The 21,006-nt window shown below is 41.6% G+C and overlaps 1 protein-coding gene across 1 annotated transcript in view; it reads left to right on the top strand.

Annotated features, from left to right (window-relative positions):
- The first annotated feature begins 7,833 nt into the window (after positions 1 to 7,833).
- DLG5 (discs large MAGUK scaffold protein 5) overlaps positions 7,834 to 21,006 on the top strand; it is a 96,974-nt gene continuing 83,801 nt past the window's right edge. Inside the window, exon 1 of the mRNA XM_062496077.1 lies at positions 7,834 to 8,134. Within this exon, the coding sequence (XP_062352061.1) occupies positions 7,834 to 8,134 (301 nt within the window). The remainder of the gene's footprint in view (positions 8,135 to 21,006) is intronic.

The raw sequence follows: 21,006 nt of genomic DNA, 5'->3' as shown, positions 1-21,006 counted from the left end.
GTTTTCCAGTTCAGTGATGTTAAAATGTCTCCTGTATGTGTAGGTACCTTGACAACTCCACACAGTAACTTGCTCCCTTTCCCATATGCCATTCTCCCAGCTTTCCCACTCCTGCAGATATTTCCCAGTTACATCAGAGATTTTCTTTAAACTTATTTTTCAGAAGATATATAGTTCTTCTGACTTAAGCTACTGCTGTGCATTTTCTAGTTCCCTTTGCATTTATTTCTGTCTCCTTGTCCTTGTTTCTCCCAGATTCGTCCCTTCTGGACCCATAGTGACTGTCACTGCTGGTGACACTGCTTCCCTGCAGCAGTGCTGTGTCAACCATACTATGCCACTGGCTGGGTTCAGCTCAGCCATGCAAGGTTACTGTGAACACTTGCCTGGAGGATAATTAAACCACTCAAGGAAGAAACATCTCCTCAGCACATCTGGATGTGGAAATTTACTGCCATCAAAATTACAGCTATGGTCAAATAACTTTTGAAAAAAAAAAAAAGACCTTATATAATAAGGTAATATATTTGAATTTTAAACTGAAATGAAAGGCATCCCTGCCTGCTTCGTGTGGCTCTTTGTAAGCACTAAAAACTGAATCCAGGGCTTTAGATCTCCATTTACTTTTGTCTTTAGCCTGTTTCTGCTTTATTCCTCAGCCTTCCTACTTCGCTGGAACAAATGTCTTCACCCTTGCTTGTACTTGTATGTATTCTGTTGAAACTAAGTGTGGGGAAGGATGAGTAGCACAGCAGCTTGGGAAGTAGCTGACAATGTAAAATCATTTAACTGTTGCTGCCAAAGACTTATAAAACCTGGGGAATTCTTTAGAGTCTCTGTACATTAGATTCAGTCTGTTAAAGACTATTAAATTAGAATAGTCTGTCCTGAGCGATATGGTTGTGAGAGGAGATGATAGAATCATCAAGGTGAGTGAAGGGACTATGCTTGTGAAAACAGACATGTTATGAGTAGTACTTAGTGAATAACATTGCCAGGATGTGGGGATTAAAGAATGTGATTAGCATCTGCTGTGTATAGTTCCTTTCATTCTTTCATCTTCCAAAGAAACTCAAAAAGGCTAGTAGTTGGTGCTCTTGAAGTCCCTGCAAGACACACACTGACTTCAGATGGAAAAGGAGAGGGCAAAGCAGTGGAGCTCTTGGCTGCCATTTAGGATTGTGGAAGGGGAGGGTGGCAGCTCTGAAGATGCATTAAGGGAAAAAAAATTCTAAAAGTACAAATAGCCCATGGTAAAAAGGATAATATTTGGCTTGCCTTGCTGATGAAGTGTATTTATCCTTCATGGAATATCCCTAGCAGATCTGGAGACTTTTTATTTCAGTTATTCTTTTGCACAGTCTTTTTATTACCAAACTGGGGCTTAATCCAAGTCCCCTGGAAACCAATTAGAGAACTCAGAACTGGATGAGCTTTGATATATGCATTATATTAAATATTCCTATCCATCAAACTCCCACCAGTTAATGCATCTTTATATGCTTCAAACAGTTGAACAACACATCTCTAAATATTATTGCTGCAGACTTGATTAAAAAAGAAAAATTTTAACCTAAAATCTTTTTAAGGCTTCCATGCCACTCAGGACTTCATCTTAGATGTTTTTCCTTATTCTGGGCCATGCTGGATATGCTCTTTTCCATTTAGTATTGAGGTAGAGATTTTCTGTTTGTTTTGGGAGTTGTTTGTTTGTTGTTCAATTCTGACAAATATTGGTATTTATAAAAATATAAGTTCTAAATTACTTTTGTGCCTTTTTTAAAAAAATACTAACTTGAAATATTGAATGTTTAATTTTTACATTTGTGTTATGTGGGGGGAAAATAAAGGTAGGTTGAAGATCTGTAGTTCATTTTAAACTGGATGACCAAACCTTGTGGAAGCTAGTAATGCAGCTGCCACTGTGCCAAGCTGAGACATTATTTCATTCTGGAACTCTCTGATGGCTTTCCCATCCCTCTGAGGCATGTAGGCTGAAGCAGAGGTGGTAGTACTTTTGCCTTTCAAATGAGAGTGTAATTTAGGAGTTACTTCATTTCACATTCGTTACTGTTTTCAGAACTGATTTTAGTTAAGTCCAGTATTTTTTTCCATTTTAAACACCATTCAGTCTTAAGTTTCATCTTGGTCCATGGTCTGCTTTGTGTGAGCAAATTGACTACAGCAAGTTGTACAAGGGTTTCTCTTTGACTTCATTATCACTGTCATCCCAGTGTTCTGTTTTTCTCCTACAAAAATAATTTCTGTCTCCTGCCCAAGGAATATACTGCAATATGAAAAGTAAAAATTTCTTCTCAAATCAGAAGCATATGGAATTCATGCAGTATTTATGTAAACACATCCATATATCACTGCTACTGTCAAGTAGTAGTTCAAATCTTTGCTATGACTGTAACACAAAATTTGCTGCAAATCCAGCATATTTTTCAATGTTCTGACCATCTACTTTTGTCTGGTTTTTACAGGCATTTGTAAAACTCTGAAAAATTCATGAAAGTACACTAGAAATGCTTCTCCTGTATCATAAACCAGATGAATTCAGAATGCTAGAGCATTTATTATGAAGCAGTAATAATCCCCTCCAGCTCCCTACAATTCTGTTTATCTTTTTCCACACATAATGAGCTTTTTGTAGTCCAACCACGTCTGAGTATTGGTCTGTTCTCAAATGTGGATCTGCTGGGTTCTGGGGTTTTTTAGGAAATGGGCTGCCACCTCTGTTATCCCATTGGCTTAAGCATTGCAAAATAGATGAGCTGTGGGATGAGCTCTTCAGGCATGTGTGGAAGGACAGATTTTGTACGGTATCTAGAGAAACAGAGAGAACATCCCTTCTCATGCATGCCTGTCTCCATTCCCTCAGGGAGCCCTTTGGGCTTGGACTAGAGATACTTGGACTATCCTGGAATTTTCTAGGAAGATTGACTTTTCTGGAGCCATGTTGTTTGACTTCAGTTGTGCCATGATCAAAGCACTGCCCCTGGAGTCCCTGGAAAACTTCCCTTGTAACTGATATGGATTCAATTCTTAAACCCTTGTACATCAGTGACCAGGGGAACTACTTGCTGTTAAAAGTACACATGTAATTCCTAGCAGAGCTGAGAGATGGAACCTTTACTTCTTCAAGAGCCTATAGATTCAAATCCAGTTTGAAAATACTCATTGCTGACAGAAAACCAATGAAGATGACGAAAACATGCTGAGGCATTCTCTGGAATCTTTACTATTATATTTGACTATCTTCTTCAACTGCAGTGCAGGTTTTCTCCTTCCAAGCTCCCGGTTTGTGCATGGCTTGTTTATAGAAGTTGTCCATGGATGTTTAGGGCACCCATTTGCTTTTATCTCCCCGTTAGTGCTAAAAGAAGTAAAAGCAAATGATTGGTATAAATCATCTCACAATCAGTGATTGTGTGTATTCACAACTCCAGGAGGAAAAGATTTACCTATCCTTTTCTTCTCCCCCTCCTCACGCCAAAAAAACACCCTTCCTGCCAGCTATTCTGCCCTTGAAGAAGGCCTTTTATTTCTCTCTCTTTTAACAAGTTGATTAAGTAAAACAAGTTTTTTATTTGCTTTTCGAACAGCCATGGGGAAATTCTAAAAACTTAGGAAAAGATTGTGTTTTCTTTCTGTTGAAGCTTGCTGAAGCTGACTGAAATAACTGTCTCATCTTCATTTTAATTTGCCCAGAGTGGGAAAAGACCATAATTTTTATCTGAAAACTGCCTAGTGCAGTTCAAGATGAAGTGACTGGTAGGTTTTATGGCTGCAGGTGGAAAAAACCAAAACAACTCAACCAAACAAAAACAAACAAAGTCAAAAAGTGGCAATGTCTGTTTTCCCTCATATGGCATGTCACAGAAGTTCAGTGGAGAAAGAGCTCAACCATGTTCCTGAAGTTCACAGTTACACATGTTTGGGAAGATAAGTGATCCCTGTGCTTCTGTGAGTGTCCAACAGCAACTCCCTCAGTCTGCAGCATCAGCAGGAGCTTTGAGGATCTCAGAATTTATGGGCATAGCCCATTCCTGGAAACAATACTGCCAGGTGAAATATTTTGCCTGGGCTCTGCCCAGACTGCTCACATTATGGTTTTGGGGGATTTTTAATGGCTAAATGAGATCCTTTCATCTGCTGGCATGTTAAACCAGCACCTTACTATCTTGCAAGTGCTAGTTAATTCTCCATCAGTTACATTAATGTGAAAAAAATAAGCTGCTGTTGAGAACTGCTTAGCTGCTAGTGTTTTGTGTTACACCCATGGCAAAGTCTCTGTAGTGTTCATGTTGTACCTGAAGAGCTCTAATCTTAAATTGGTGATTATTTGTGTTTTTCATATGCCCATCTTGCAGATTGCATAACCTTCCTTCCATTAACTTATGATAAATCTCTCAATATTTTTCTCTAAAACATGGTTGTTTGAATCATATGATTACATGAAAAGTGTAGCTTTTGTTACAAAGCCATTTCTAGGATACACGACTGCCACTGGAGCCTGAAGACCTGTATCCTAAGGGCTCCAATACCAGAAAGCAAATTAAATGTCTCCCATGTGTTTAAAATTAATTTTAAATCTTCTCATCTTAAAGAAAGCCCTCTACTTTTGGCCATTAGAATCTGTGATTGGTTTAAACAGGATTTTGAGGAGGGATTTATCAGGAAACCTACAGCAGCAGAGCTGCTGCTGAGACTTGGGCAGCAGTAAGAAGGCAGGTGCAGAGGAGGAGATGTTTGAGGAGTGACAACTAATTTTGCATAGAAGACTATTATCCAATGAAAAGTTCCATTAAAATGAGTGTAAGAAGCTGTTTTAAAGCCTAGATATGTCTAAAGGGTGTCCTATCAGAAAATACCAGCATTCTGGGGTACTGTAGTGACCTGAATTTGGGTCACTGTACAAACTTTTGGCGTTATAAATTTGCATCCATTTCATAATTTGAGTCTTCAGAGTATATCTATGTCTTACATATGGAAAGGAAGACTTTCCCTGCACTTGCTAGAGAAGGTCTACACTGTGTTAAGTAAACTGAGGTAACAGCAAGGTCCATCTCTTAGACAGGCAAGGGTCTTACAGCTGGACCCATAGAAGAGACATTTATGCCATGAGAAATTTATCTGAATTTTTCTGAGAGCAGGCTTAACCATTCACAGGACAAATGGAGTGTTAGAGACTCAGATATGACAAAAAGGTAGAAACTGCATTGCCAGAAAGAAAGAAAGAAGCCCGGTACAACAGGGATTTACCTGATACCTGGCACTGCCTGAGAAGGACAGCAGGCAATGTGGATCTGCAGGCAAAAGGTGGGGCAGGCAAGGCATGATGAGAAGATGAACGTTTTATTTTGAAGGGAAGGCAAAGGATTAAAACACGCTTCTGGGACAGTCAGGAGCAGTTATACCCAGAGCCAACACTTCCCTCTAGATTCTGAAACGAGACTCAAGATAGCCAAGTTATGCCCTGCCTGAACAATGCCATTCCTGTATGACCCCTGGTGAAAGGTGCACTTCAGTGCCGAGTCAGGCAGAGGACAGAAACCAAGATTGTCTTTATTAGTTCAAGTAGCAGAGAACTGCTGCTTCGACCTAAAGCAGGGTTCTTTATATAATACCTCATAATGAAATTTGATGGCATGTTTCCTTTCCTGTACAGGAAACTATTTAAGCACATACACAATAAAACAATGTTGTTAAAGGAGATTAGCTGAGATTAGAAAGTCTTTAAAAAGAGGACATAGTTGAATAATGTGCAATCTTTCTTCAGTCTTCTGTGCATGTGCCTTCCAAAAGCTTTCCATTGCACAGTGTCCTGTGGCAGGCACAGAGGGACTTGCCCTTGGCACTGGCCAGGGGAGGGTCTGCTCCAGTGGGTGACACCAGGCAGCTTTCACTTCTTACCCGTGCTGTGAAGCCAACAATTAATGCACACTGGTTAACTAGAACTTGTGGAATGTACAGTTACTTGACCAGCTAAACTGCCCAACTTACTAGAGAGAGAAATAGGCAGATTTTCTGATAAATTCAAATAGACTAGAACTAACACAGTTTGCAGGAATTTGCAACATTAGAAATTAGACAACAAAGGTAATTTCTGTGTATTTTGTATAGCAAAGAAGGTTGTTGAAAAAAAAACATGGATGCAAAATTAGAAGAAATTAGTCTACAAGAGCATTAAATAAAAATGAATGGACCAAATGTGAAAATACTTGTTTCAAAATCTCCCCATAGTTTTCAAGTATTGTTGTGAATAACGACTTAAGGTTGAGAATAATTCCCCAACTCCCCTTATTCTCTAGCAGCCTTCACCAGAAGCAGAATGCATAGCACAATTATGCATGTAACCCAAGGTGTTTCCACGAGGGAGAAATCATCATCTTCTGAGCTACATAAAGTAGCTTGAAACTCAGTTCAGCACCTGAATTCTTCCAAAGGGTGTGTTAATGTAAATTTAGGATGAGAACTGCTTGTGGTCATTCTGCAGTCTGTTTGCCTTGCTGTTTGCAAACTAAGGCAACATTTGGTGCAAGTGATGTTGGCAGCCCGTTTCCTTTCTGGCAAAAATGTTGTTACTCTCCTATTTCTTTGCTAAACAGCAACGTTTGGCGTCCTGCTAAAAAAGGACAGTTGCATCAAGTTGCGTCCTGCTACGGCTGAGTAGGGCCACATCTATTTGTAAATTACCTGGTGTCTGGTCATTCATGAAACGCTGAAGAAATTTACAAGGAAAATGAGCCAACAGCTATTACTAGTATTCAGATCTCGCTTGCAAACTTTTTGTTTTTGCAAATTCTAACGGACGGAGCCCCTAAGCAGTCCGTTATTATTTTGATGTTTAGCTTTTCCCGGTTTAGGACGAAATAAATCTTGACGCCTGAAGCTGCCGCCCGGGGCAGACGCCGGCAGCCTCAACAGGCGGCGGCTCCCGCCTTCGGGAGAGGGCAGCGGCGCGGCCCGCCCGGCTCCGGCCCGTCACCAACGCGGCAGCGCCGCCTTTGTTTCGCCGCCGAGACACCCGGGCCGGGCACCCCGTCCTGGCCCGGCGGGGCCCCGGAGGGAGGAGCGGCAGAACCTCCCGCAGGCCGCGCCGCGGGTCCTTCCCCCGGCCCGCCCCGCTCCGTGCCGCACGGGGGCCGGCGGGCGGCCCTGACTGACGGCCGGGGGGCGGGCGGCGGCCGGGCCGGGCCAGAACGGGCCGGGGGAACGGCGGGCGATGCGGTGCCGCGGCCCCGTCTCGGCGCAGGCGGCAGCTTTGTGTAGCCAATATGGCTGCGTGCGCCCGCCGATGAAAGGAGGCGCCTGGAGCTGAGCCCGTCTCCCCGCACCCCCTCCCGGCCGTGTGGCCGCGGCGAGAAGTTATCCCGACTGCCCCGCGGGGGTGCGGGGTGCCGGGAAGCGGCGGCGCTCCCCGCGGCTCCCGCTCCCGGCGGTCCGCTCCCGCGGGCAGGCGAGAGGAGGAGGAGGAGGAGGAGGAGGAAGAGAAGTTGTTTCGCCGCCCGGGGGGGGCGGAAAGGAGGCGAGCGGGGCGCCAGACAGAGGAGGAAGAGGAGCAGCAGCCCCTGACGGCGGCTCGCCCCCCGCCTGCTGGAGGAGGAGGAGGAGGAGAAGGCAAAGCCGCCCTCGGCCCAGCTCCGCTCCTGCTTTCCGGACTAAGTTTCGCCGGAGGCCGCTGCGGGGGCGCCGGGTGCCGGAGGAGAGCGGCCGGCGGCGCCCGCCCCGCCTCGGCCCGCGCCTCCCCGGGGGCGGCGGTGGCGGAGCGGCGGGGCCGGGGGCGGGCGAAGTTTGGCCGGCGGCGGCGGCGGCCCTGCAGCGGCCATGGAGCCGAAGCACAAGGAGCTGCTCGCCCAGTGTCGGCAGAGCCTGGCGCAGGCCATGACCGAGGTGGACAAGGTGGTGGAGCTGCTGGAGGCCGCCGGCGCCCTCGGCCCCCGCGACCTGCGCGACCTGGAGGCTGCGGGCGGCGGGAAGGCCGAGCTGCTCATCGCCCTGCTGCTGGGCAAGGAACGGGACCACTTCCAGGACCTGCGGGTGGCCCTGGAGAAGACGCAGCCCCACCTGCTCTCCATCCTCTACCTGAACGGCGTGGCGGGGACGCCGGCCGCGGCCGAGACGGCGGGTGAGTGGGGCCGGGGCCGCGGGGCGGGAGCGGGAGGAGATCAGCGGCTGCCCCCGCCCACCCCCGCCGGGGCAGCGCGGGCCCCTCGGGGCCCCCCGCACCCAGGTGGGAAGGCAGCGGGCGGGGGTCCTCCTTTTCCGGTGGAGAATAAAACTGTCCCGTGTTCGCTCTCGCGCTCTCGATGCTTATTTTGTGCTTCCGACCCTTTCGCTTTCTCTCCTGTCGGGAGAGCTGGTGCTGGTCCCCGAGAGGTGCCGCGGATGCTGCTCCTTGCCCTTTGGAGAGGCCAGCCTAGCCTGGTTCTTGCTGTTGCTGCCGTTCCCCAAAGTCGGGTGTCGCCTGGGGGCTCGGGGAAACCGAACCCGAAGGGGGCTTTTCTCCCTCGAGCACCAGCGCCGGTGGTGTTACACGGCCGCTTCTTGACCGGGCAAAACTGAAACTCCCGTGCAGCCCCTCTGCCGGAGTTGGTCGGCTGGCAGGACTCCAGCAGATGTGCCTTTGAGTAAATATTGTAACTCTTCTCCTCGGGACTGCCATGTGTTTGTTTGAGGCTATACTATTGTAAGTGTTCTTGGTGGTTAGAACAGGGAAGAGCATTGAACAGAAAAAGTTAGAACATTGATTTAACTGCAAATTCAGATGAGAATATTTTGGGTGTAAAATGCCTCCCTTAGTAAGCTGGGCTTTGGTCCAGAGGTCTTTCCCTATTCTCCTCTCTCCAAAACAAGTCGCAGCCTACTTTTGTGTGTGCAAACCAAAGCTTTCAAATAATAATAGGTGCCAGTACCTAAGGCCTTGCGAGTACAGCTTGGTTTCTAAATGAGAAATTGGAATAAATGGTAATTCTGTATTATAGCGATGTGTAGGTAGGTATTCTTTTCCAGTGTGACCAAGTTGACTGTGAAATGTGGGGCTCTCTTTGGTGTTGTTACTGGATTCAGGATTTACAGGGCACTACCTATTTACCGACGTGAATGCATTGGGAGGGCTTCCTTACTCTTACAAACTATGCAATTTCTTTCAGAAAATAAAGCTATCTAAGAGCTGCTTCTGTCTGGAAAATAGTCTTTGCATGTGTGGTTGCACTGTGTACTCTGCCCTTACTTGAATTATGCGGTGGATGGTAAGAGTTCCATAAACACAAATGCTTGGGGGTCTTAGGTTTTGTTTTATTTCAGTGTGGTGTAGTGTATGGCCTTTTCTAATTCATGTATGGCAGGACCTCACATGGTGGGGGAGAAATGGACTGAACAATAGACCTCAATACTTGAAACATTGTGGTCTGACATCAATGGGAGATGAGGGCACTCTCTGCCTTCCAGAATGGCACCCATGATAACTTTGTATGGTTACAGTAAAGCTTATGCTTGTCCTGTTGAGAAGATGAATTAATTAGTGGTACCAGGCTACCAGTGCTCCCTGGGCTTAAAATCAAAGGTATAAAACATGAAAGGTAGAAAAAAAATGAAGTATATGTTGGATGTAGCAATAGTCTTCATTTAAAAAATGCAAGTTGGAAGTGAAGAATGTCTCACAGCGCTCAGTTTTTGAGGGAAGAGTAGTTTGATTGTCAAAGTGAGCTGTATCCTCTTTGACTGAGTGTGTTCAGGAGGCTTAATCTGAGTTAAACTAACATCTGTATGGAAAAGGAAGGGTGTTTCTCTGATGTAATGAGTATCAAAATGTTATTGCTTTCATTTATCAGCAGTAATAGAGAGCCAACTTGAAGAGCTATGGATTTGTTATCCTTGTAATAAACATGCTTAAAAGTTAGTTCACCGGAGATGGATGACACTAGGCTTAATTAATAGTAAACCATAGAAAGGTAATGAACCTGAGCCTTCAAATACTGTTGTATATATTCCAGCACCCCCCTGAAGGGGTCTCATGGTAATTAGTCATGGGACTGCTTGTGTGTCCACAGAAAGTCTCTGGTAATTCCTGGTCTTTGTGGGAGTTTGTCCTGGATGTGTTTTACAAAGAGTTAATGTTTGAGGATAACTGTGATAGAAAGGTTCTTGTTTGAACATGTATTTGGCCATTTTATTGCAATCAGTTTTATTCTAATATCTCCCTTTAGGAAGTTTGACCACCCCTCTGCTCTTCTTGTGCCATTTGGGAGTTTTACTCCTTTTCGCTGGAGATATTGTAGGTGGATGAGTCAAGTTACTTTTTGTTTTTTGGCAGGAAGTAAGATGTGTATGTGGCAGTGAGAAGTGTTGGATTATGTATTTAAAATATCAAAGTGAAGCAGTCCATGTTATGTAAAATGCCTTTATTCTTAAAAGCAGAAATATATGTCTCAAACATCCCTTTGATTGATCCTATAGTTGAATAAGTTTTTTATATTACCATTAGTGTATGTAAAAATGATACCTTACAGTGGTGCACATAATTATAGTACTGTTTGGAAGAGGAGGCTAATAAAATGCATGTCAGCTGAATACTTGTTGCAGACGAAAATTATTTATAATCAATAATGTCTTGTAGTGGTGTTCGCTAATTTCTTGTTTTCCAGTGTGCTGCTGTTGAGAGGGAAATGAGAAGATGATTTAGCAACATAATTTTGTTCAAAGTTTGAGAAGTCAGCATACAGACCACTCACTACAGTAGGATGAGTGTTTCTTCATCCATTTTAATGTGTGCAACATGTACCATTACTTTGTGTTTTCTTCCTTCTCAGTTTAAATATTGCCTCCTTTTGAGCTTTAAAGGTGTTGTGTGAACTCTGATGGGAGCTCAGGTTGTTATTTATACCAGCAGCTCTTGTGACTGGCTGGACAATGTAGAGCTGACACTTTCATAAGTATTTATCTGTGCCACACAGAGGGAAGTAAACAGCTGGGCAGACTGCTCAAGGGAAATAACTGGGGTCTTGGTAGCTGCTGAAAGATTTTTTTCACTCTGTCTCTACTTTACAAAGAGCTTTTTTATCTATATAGATAAAAAAGATTTCCCCCTGTTCAGTCACCATTTAAATATGTTTGTCTTCTATAGGACCTTCTAATTACTGATTTTAAACCTAAAACTGTATAGTCTCTCCACTAAAATGTAACTTTTTAAAGTTTTCTCAAATTAGAAATAAAGTATGCCAACAATGTTAGTTAAGAGTGTAAAATCACCTTCTGTAAAGCAGAAGCTAAAACCAAGTGGGATTTTCTGTTTCATTTAATCATGTTTGGACACTTCAGTTCTTCCTTGAGTAAAACCTTTGATTACTACATTGCACTTCTTTGTAACCATTTGACAGAAATTGGCTCTGCCTGTGTGAGAGTGGTTTCTTGGCTGGTATTTTGCACATGGATGAATTCTTTAAGTAGTATGCCAAGTGTTTTTGTTTGTTTACTTGGGGCTGAACTTATATATTGCCATTAAATACCTGATTTGGCAAATGACCTCCATCATACGTCTGGGAAATCCTTATCCAGATGGAATTCCATATCCTTTCTAAGATGGAAATAAATTACTTCTGAGCATTCAGGCGTCTCTTAGGAATCTTGCTAACCAGAGAATGTTTCATTCTTACTATTGCTATAATGTGAATTTTGTGTTGTAAAAAGTGTCCATGACAATAATGCAGTGGAAAGTACTTCACTGTGACAAGTGCTATGAAGATGTATTTTCTTTACATGCAATGAAAAGACCAGAACAGAAATATGAGGAAGCTATGTAGTCTTCAAATTGCTTCAGATAACATAGAGCTTTGTACTTATATTTTTGTGCTATTACAAAGATGGGGAAAAGGCATGTTTGGTTGTTGAGCTTGGAATTTGTTTTGAAGATGAACTTGTGGGGCTACAGAGGTGCACTTTATCTTGAAACTGAGTAGGTTGCTGAAAAAAAAGCTTCATTGCAGCTTGCACAGTTATTAAAATTTTAGGTTCACAGTTTTCTTTTTTTATTAGCAGTTAGTCTTCTGTACCCCTCCAGCTGAGGTCAGTGAGCATGTGTTAGGCTTTAAAGGTGTTTTCTTTACCAGTTTCAAGATGAGAATTTAAGTTTTAGAACTCAAAATTGATTGCATATTTAAAAATATCTTTAAAGGAGCAGAAAAGAAAGAAGATGGTTGTAGATTGACTTTGAAAATTTTTCTTCTGTTATTTATTAAGACTTATTTTTTCTAACTGTGTTTGGTCAGACATAAAGTGTTAATTCCCAGTCAAAAAGTAAATGTGCATTTTTAGGAGTAGAGAAAAAAATTTCAGCCTTTTTCTCTTTTTAGAGGATTATCTCAACTTCTTCTGTCTGCTTTGTATATAAAAAATGACCCATCTTTTTCAGACAATGTGGGATTTGAAATCACAAAATTTTAAATATTTCAAAGTCTTTCAGCATATTTAAAACCAAACACAAAAGACAAGCTCTGTAAGGATGGATTTAGGAAATAGGCAGCTGGGACCCACTTCTCTGGCAGCATCACAGGAGACCTACAGGAGATGCAGTAGTTCCAGGGCTGACCTTGAAGAGTTGGAATAATGACTGCATGGGCCTGGTGCTGGGACCTCCACATTTTGTTTCTTGTTTCCCATCTCCCACAAAGTCTTGACTGGTCCCCACAAAACATTGGCCAGTGACTGGCTAAAGGAGCTGGAATGAGAATTTGTGCTAATGAGGAGCTGAGAGGCTCTGGAGGAAGGATATGAGATAGGGAGGCAGGATGTGCTCTCCTATAGGAGCGAGGTGGAAGGAAGGGGAGCTTGGAGGCTCTGGGGTGAGGTAGGGGGAGAAGACACTCTTCTCAAGGAGGTGAGAATTCGTGCTGTAAGTGTGCATTCCCTGGGAAAGGAGAGAGGAGAGAATGAGGAGAAATTGTAAAAACATGATTTACTGACTCAAGGACTGAACTGACAATTTTGCAATTAAGTACAATTTATACTCCCTCCTGTCACTGAAAATTGAAGAGTGGGAGAAGTAGAGCAGTATGTTTGGGTTTTTCCAGACCTATTATTAGTTCCCAGGGTAGCTACGCAAGTCGTGTTGCAGCATTTCTTAAGTCATGTTGATGAAAAAGCAGGCAGCGTTCAGAAGTCACCTTTGGAAGAGTGCAGCTTCTCAGCAGCACTGAGCAGTAATTAAACTGATAAAATACCCAGCAGTAATTTAGCAGTACCTGTGTCTTCTGATGATCTCAGATTCTTGGTATCTTGTGGAATTGCCGGGCTGAAAAAATGCGGGAAGATTCTGGCAAGTGTCCGGATGGGTATTCCCAATGAAACGTCCAATAGTAGTAAGTTCATGGAAGTAGGCTCTCAATTCCTAAGAAGGAAATGAATGTTTTAGTAGTTCATAAATCCCAAGAGTGGTAGTTCTCAATTACATTTTTGCTGTGCTCAGGGAGGGACTGGAAAGAAAGCTGGCCACAGTAAGTTCCTGGGGATGTTGTTTTCACCAGAGTGAATGGAATAATAACCATTTTTGTGGTGTTGGTGCATCCAGCTATCAAGTTGCTTTGGACACATGCAGGATTTGGTGTGTCTTACAAAATTAGACATGATCACGAAGGAAAGCCAAGAGCTTTCTGTAACTTGCTACTTACTTGTTAAAGCTTGAACATTGCCTGTCTCAGAGGTTTCAGATCTTTAGCTTGTTTTAACTACCATTCTCAATCTCACTGTTGTCTTGTAGCTGTTACCAGTCCTGTTTTTTTTCAGATTTTTTTGGACCCCTTGTCTAGCTAGTGAAAACCAAGCCACTACACAAGTAGTGACTTGGGCTTTGCAGTTCTCTCAGCAGTCTGTAACATGAACAAAGTGTTTGTTTTTTTGGGTTTTTTGGTTTTTTTTGTTTGTTTTTTGTTGTTTTTTTGTTTTGGTTTGGTTTTTGTTGTTGTTTTTTTTTTCTTTTCCCATTTACTGCTTGCATTTGCCACTTTCTGGGGTATTTTTACCTTCATTTCTTTATTTTTACTTGTTAGTTTTCCTTGCTCCTGGTAATTGTTACTTTAATTATTTTCTAGCATTAAAATTCCTTATTCAAAACTCCAATCGTTAGAAAGATATTGCTATGTTTTGATAAACTGTTTGTAACGATTCCTTATGTTGCAAAATCCCAAGGACAGAGGCATCTTTGAGAGCTGTTCAATGCTGGCTTTGGCTGGGGTTAAACCATGATAAGTCACCAGCACATACTGGGTGTTAGCATGGAGCAATTAGTTCCTGTTGTGGGTTCTTTTCATAAGAAGAATTGTAAAATGCTGTACATATATTAATGCTAAAACATTTCTTTATGTAAACTGTTCGTAGTATTGATGGAGACAGAAAAACATGTTAGTGGATATAACCTTTTTGTGACAAGAGCTGTAGTCATGTAGTTGAGACATCTAGGCTACCAAATTATATTGAGTAGTTTGTGGTGAAACATTGTTTGTGACCTTCAAGATGCAAGTTGTTGGCTGCTTTTTGGTGAACAGTGGCAATTTAGAACTGAATCATTCTGATGTAGGAGCTGGCAAGTTTGCAGTGACTGAGCTTGGCTCGAGGCTAACAATGCTTGTCTAAAAGAAGCAGACAAGAAGGATGCTGTCCTCTCAAGAGATCAGTGTTGTTAGTCTGTCTCTAATGTTGGAGCCTGGCTCTTCCAAAAGGGCCATATGTGGGAGCTCTCAGTGATACTCAGGTATATTAATTCTTGTCAATGGAAGACAGAATCACTAAAATATTGATCCTTCAATAACAGCACCATAGTGCTGTTACTTAGAAACCAATTCAGAGTAGCCAGAGCACAATGTGTGGTGTGCAATACTTGCTTGTCACAGGTGGTGCACTGGCAGGTGTGTTGGTGATGATGGGGTAATACCAGCATCCGCTCCTGTTGTAGCTAACAAATAAGGTTAAGTCTGGGAACTCCTGTCATCAGCTGTTGTGCAAGAGACTCTGATCTCCATGGGGTACCTTCCCAGGCTTCAGATTGTGGTGATAGCAAGAACTGATGGAAGCACTTGGCCACTTGGGGTGAACACTGAACAATATTTTTTCTTGACAATGTATGATTACTGGACAGTGCAGAGTAACATACTACAGCTGTAAGGCCCTTCTTACCCAAACGGGTGTCAGAGGAAGTTAAAGGCAGTCTGTTTCATATCTATAGCACCACCTTCATCTTCCTCCCAGCTTCCAAAACCTCTAATTTCACAGTTCATGGGTTGAGCTGCTCAGCAGCTTGCTGGTTCACAGCATTAATATCTTTGTTCTGGAGAGCTGCTCTTTGTATTTTAGAAAACAATATTTTTTTTTCTAGTTGCCTGATGAAAGCATTGCATTTTAAATAGGCTGTATCACCCCGATTAAGATTTGCTGAACTGAAGCTGGAGATAAGAAGCAAGTGAGAATGTAAAACCATTGTGTTTCAATTGGAGAGTTGAGGGGTTGGTTTTTTGCAGACCTTTTATGTATTGGATGATAAACCAAAAAACTCTTCTTCCCCACCTCCAAACCCTCGAAGCCAATGTTCTTTAAACTTACTTCAAAATTAATTTTCCTAAAAATCTCATTTGTTTCAGCTTTTTATTATACCTGCACATCGTTGCTGATTCACGATCACGTTCGTTATTCATGTGCTTACCTTCCAGCATGTGAGTAATCCCCGTTTCTATGTATCAGGTTGGGCATGTGCAAATGTTGGCAGAATCCAGGCCTTGCATACTAAGCTCTGTTGAGTGGAACAATGTCACCAGTAATGTACGTCTTGTACCTCAGAAAGTGAGGCTGATGGTTGTTTTCTGCTCTGTAGTGCTCAAAATGGAGTTTGTGTGGGAAGAAATAGCTGGGGTGTAGGAAGAAAGGTGCTTTCCTTGAAGATGCATGTAAAATGTAGTGGGAATTGTGAACTCACTTTTGGTATAAGTGAACTGTGTTCTTTTGATGGTGGTGCACCAAAATCCCTTTTCAACTATATTCTCTTTTCCTGACACAGACCAGCTGACAAGTATAAGTATGATTTTCTGTAGAACAATCAGAACTTTTGGGTTAGGGAAAATAAAGCTGGTGTAGAACATATCCTTATCAAAATTACCAAGCTGCCTAAATTATTACATAGATGTTCATGAGGTCTTTAAATAAGCATAAAACTGTATTTTTCTTCTTTATTGTTTCTGTTCCTTGTTTGTATTTGGTTTTCTTGTGGATAGCTTTCCTCTCTTACGTGCTTTTGTGGAAAAGTCACTGTAGGGGGAATTTTGAGGCTTGGGTAACTATGTGATCTAGCTCTTTTTGGAGCACTTATGTAATCTGAGTTTGCCTTCCACAGTTATGATCCTGTTGCAGAAAGAGGGCTTGATTGTGTTGTTGGGAGTTCTTCAAATAGAAGTTGACAGAAGATTGACAGATGTTGTTTTAATGGCTTCTTTCAGGAAATCTTGATATTGAGCTTTAAAGTTCTCTTAAACACTTCATGCATAATCTTTTGAACACTTGCAGTGATTTTTAAGGAGGTCTAATTCGCATTTCGGTTATGATGATGTGTTTTTCAGGTGGTGAGCAAGTGTGTGTGTTTAATGGTGGTGAAATCAGGTTATCTAGGCTAAATGCATCAGCACAACAAAAATACCCAGTTATTAACTTCACTTCTCAATATTTAAAGTAGTCATGAATTTCTAGTCTGTTTTTTTTTTTTCCTGAATGCTTTTATGAGAGAGAATGATGTTATTTGAGAGCTTGCTTAAGCTTTAATTGAATGTAGGGTGTGTTTTTGTTCTTTGAGTTTAAAGGCCATTTGACTTAAGTAGGTGTGGTTAAAAAAGAGTATAAAATGCTAAGATCTTAAAGAAAAACAAAGCAAACGAACAACAACCCAACAAAAAGTCATAACAGTAGGCTTTCCTTTGTAATTGATAAACTGCTTTGTTATTGTTCCATCATGTTCTTCTCATGTAGGGCTGGACTCTGAACAAACTCTGTAGGTGTACCTGTATTTTAATAATAATGAAAGCACAAAAAGCAGTACTCAACCCTCTCAAGATCACAAAAGAGGTGTTCTCAAGAGGCCATTCACTTTCAATTGTTATTTTCACCTTGAGCTATTGGTATTTTTCCCCCCTCTTTTAATGAGGGGTATATTAAAAATCTAGCCTGTTCAATCCCTTTTCTGTTTTCTCTGGCAATAATCAATCTTAGGATGCTCAGGCTGCCTATTTTCCCCTCTCTATTTAGATATGTTGCCATAGCTTTCCTTTGCTGCTCTGACAGTGCACAATCAGTCCTTGCTTTTTGTTTTTTGGTGGGGAAATGTAATGTTTTGAGGCTTCTAGTTACCTTTAGGGCATATTGGGAAAGGACATTTTTTTTGTAAGATGCATTGAGCACTTTTGGTTAAGGGTCTGATTAATTTGCCTTCATGGGTTAACCCTGCCTCCCTCCCTATTGAGAAACCCAAGGCTGGCTTGGGTATAGACTGCAGACAAACTTTGAGATATATATATATATATATATATATATATATATATAGTGAGATATTTTTCTAAATTGCTGGCCTTGAAAATGTGTAGACCAGCACTTGAAGATATGCTGTATTTCAGATATATTCCCATATTATCCTGGTTCATGAACCTTTCCTGTTTTCCTATTTTTGAGGTAATCAGGAGTATTTCAAGGGCTGCACTGCTACAGGTGTCAGAGCAGTGTTTTGGCTGAGCAGAACTTTCCTTGTTAACATGGAGTAGTAGTTTCAGACAGTAAGGTCAGAGATACTTTTTGCCTCGGGATTTTAGGACTTTGTAGGACATCAGGAGCATTGGTATTACTATGACAATCAGTAAAAACATACAAGAAAAACTTGTCTGTCAAGGCTGGTGTCAGTCCTGTTCTGCACAACACTGTTCAGCTGAAACCTGTGTCTAGTGTGTGCTGGACTGGAAGAAAAGACAGTGTAAATGCTGAGCTGTTTTTCTATCTCTGGCTGAGTTGATTTTCAGTCATATGCTGTGCATACATGACTTGCATAAAATTTCATTTGTCAGGGAGTACCTCATTATATTCTCTAGAATGTCAAATCTCAATTTAATGTTAGAGCCAACTATAGCAAATTTCTTAAGTGCTGCAAAATGCCAGGTTGTTAGTATGGTTTTAATACTGAGCTTGTCTTTTGGTGCCCGTGATTTCCTCTGTACCCGTGATTTGCAGAAGGTAAAGGCATACACTGGTGGAACTGGAAGGATTGCAGTGGCTGTTGCCTGGCTACAGTGGTGAGCACCACTTTGTTGCCCTGTGCTCTGTTGTAAGGAATTTCAGGGTGCTACACCACACTTTACCAGCGTCTCTGGAAAGTTCTTTTTCTTCTTCTGCAACTCTGCATTGTAACAATACAGTGTGAGGTTTATTGGTTTTGCCCTGTATCTGTTTAACTTTCTCATGGGCACATGAACTGGATCCTATCTGAGAATTGTAGTAGCTGATGGAGGAAATCCACATAAAAAGTTACATGAATTCATCTTACCAGTTGTATTGTATGTGTACATTGGCGTGTGGAAATTTTTAACATGTGCTTCTTTTTTAACAAGAAATACTTTAAAATAGATGTGTGTGTATATATATATATATATATATATATATATAAAGTAGGTAAGACTTTTAAAAACTTGTTTTCCCCTGTCAAAATATTTTGACTTGTTCCTACAGTGCACCCCTAAATTAAGGCTTGGCTGTAGTATGGTGGCATGCATTTGTGTAGGATGCAAATGCACAGCAATAGCTAAAAGCATTTTATTGCACATTGTGGTGAAATAACAGCTTTTGAGAGATTATACATGTTCTTGAATAATTCCCTGGTCTTAAAACAACGAGAGGAGGTGAATTTGGGTCACTGAAGCTGTTGGATTTCTGACCTTATGGATTAGATCATGAGGCCTTGGCCTTTAATTTAATTCTAAGTAGTGTCTAATGTAGATGGTATCTGCATTGTATGTGATCTGTTTGAGAAAATAATCAAGAGTGTGCTTCATTTGCTTGATTTCAACAGAACATTGTTAGCCCATGGAGAGGAGTCTCATTTGGCTGGCTAATCTCTGTTCTCCATTTTCTGCTGTCCTCGTGTTTTTCAGTTGACATGTGGTATATTGTGAAGACAGCTTCTCAGTCTTCCCACTGAGTACTTGGTGTCTGTTCATGATGGTTGTGGTAGAGGACCTGTTACCTCTGTTGCCTATATGCTTCGTAGGAGATAAATGTATAAGAAAGAGCCTAATGGGACAAATAACTCCATATTATCTTAAGAGACATCGTTATATTAAGCACAGCTTCTTCAGTGAGATTCAAAAGTTCTCATTTTCTGTAAAATATGTAAATTTTGATCTGTGAAAATTACATCGAACACAGATTTCTGATATTCATGTTACAAACTTATTTTGGTTACTGGAGTTGTTCTGTATATTTATAAGTAAACGTAATAAATGGTATGGCATGTTGGGAAGAGGAAACAAATCACCCATGTCTGATGATTGGATTGCAAGGTACACCAGGGGCTAGGCATTTCCTGAAAGGTTTTTGAAAGTCCTTGAAGAAATAAAATTTATCTTGAGTTCTCTTATTAGAGAACAGAAGTGAATTATGATGGGTATTCTTTCTGCTCCAATAGATTTATTTGTATCGTGTGGGTATTTTAATAAGCATATCTTAAATATGCATGTCTGAAGCATTCTCCATGTAAAACTTGGGTTTGCCAAAATGTTTATTCCTATCACAGATCTTGCTAAACATACAGGGGGTTTTTCCCTTCTTTTTCAAAACACATCAAAGAAAATGCTTTGTGGCACTTTTTTGTCTTCATTTTATATCAGCCTCGAGAAATTTACAGACTTCTTCCTAAACAGGAATTACCCAAAGACTAGTTTTCAGTAAGCATAGACTAATTATCATAATGAAAACAACAAAATATATATAGTTCTCCCTGTAATTTTTTTTTCAGATCAAGATTAGGATTTAAATAAAGTAATATGGAGTCTTAAAAAGTTTAAATCTGTACACACTATGAGATATAGTGTGTATCTGCATTTTTGTCTGGAAATGGCTTCATGCCATTCTGAGTCTTCCAAACAGCTCTAGGTCTGCGTTCATTAACAGCTTCATTAAGAGTGAACTGGCTAATGCTTAAGGAAAAAATTCTCATTTCATCTTAATATGAAAACTCATTTCAGCTTCAAGTGATGCTCTTTAAAAATGGCACTTCAGAGAGAAGCTTTCTTTGCCAGCTGCCTTCTGATGATTGTTTTTCAGCCATTCTGTGACTGTCTAAGCTGAACATCCAGCATTACTGATGGTAATTGCTGTGCCTTAGTTTCCTAGTGCAAAAATAAGGAATAAACATCATGGAGCGAAGTGTGAGAATCTTGTTCATGGAATGATCATCTCTGAAGGACTTCTCTGCCATGGAGAAGAGGGAAAGGAGGTGTATTCAGAGCAGGATGTGAACAATGCATTGTTGATGAAGTATGAGGCCACTGATGGAAAGGACTGCCTTCCTTCGTATGAAAATCAGGAAAAATATATAATGGGAAATGATATCTGCTTGATTCAGCCCTGAGTTCATTGGAAGACCTAAGTGACCTTTCATGGGCTCAGGCTGGGTGGGATTTGAGTGTTTTCAACTTGCCTTGCAAGTCAGGTGTTCTGTGAGCTCGGGGTCAGGTCTGGGCTCGGGGTCTCTGAGGTTTGCGGCATGGGGGGAGTGGTGGTGATCTTTCTAGAGATTCAGGGCTGAGATGTGGAGAAGAAGGCTGAGAAAAGTGAGAGCAAACTTGCTGAACTTCCTCTCCTGTGGTGGCTATGAACTTCTCCCGTGTGCTTTGATACCAAGTCAGTTAAAATAGCTGAGATTGTCCTCACTGAAAGTTAGAGTTTGCACAAAGAATTACTTACCGCACATAATAAATGTTTTAAAGAGCT

Source organism: Cinclus cinclus, chromosome 7 (assembly GCF_963662255.1).
Source record: "Cinclus cinclus chromosome 7, bCinCin1.1, whole genome shotgun sequence".
Classification (NCBI taxonomy): Eukaryota; Metazoa; Chordata; class Aves; order Passeriformes; family Cinclidae; genus Cinclus; species Cinclus cinclus.
This window is presented reverse-complemented; position numbering and strand designations above follow the sequence as displayed.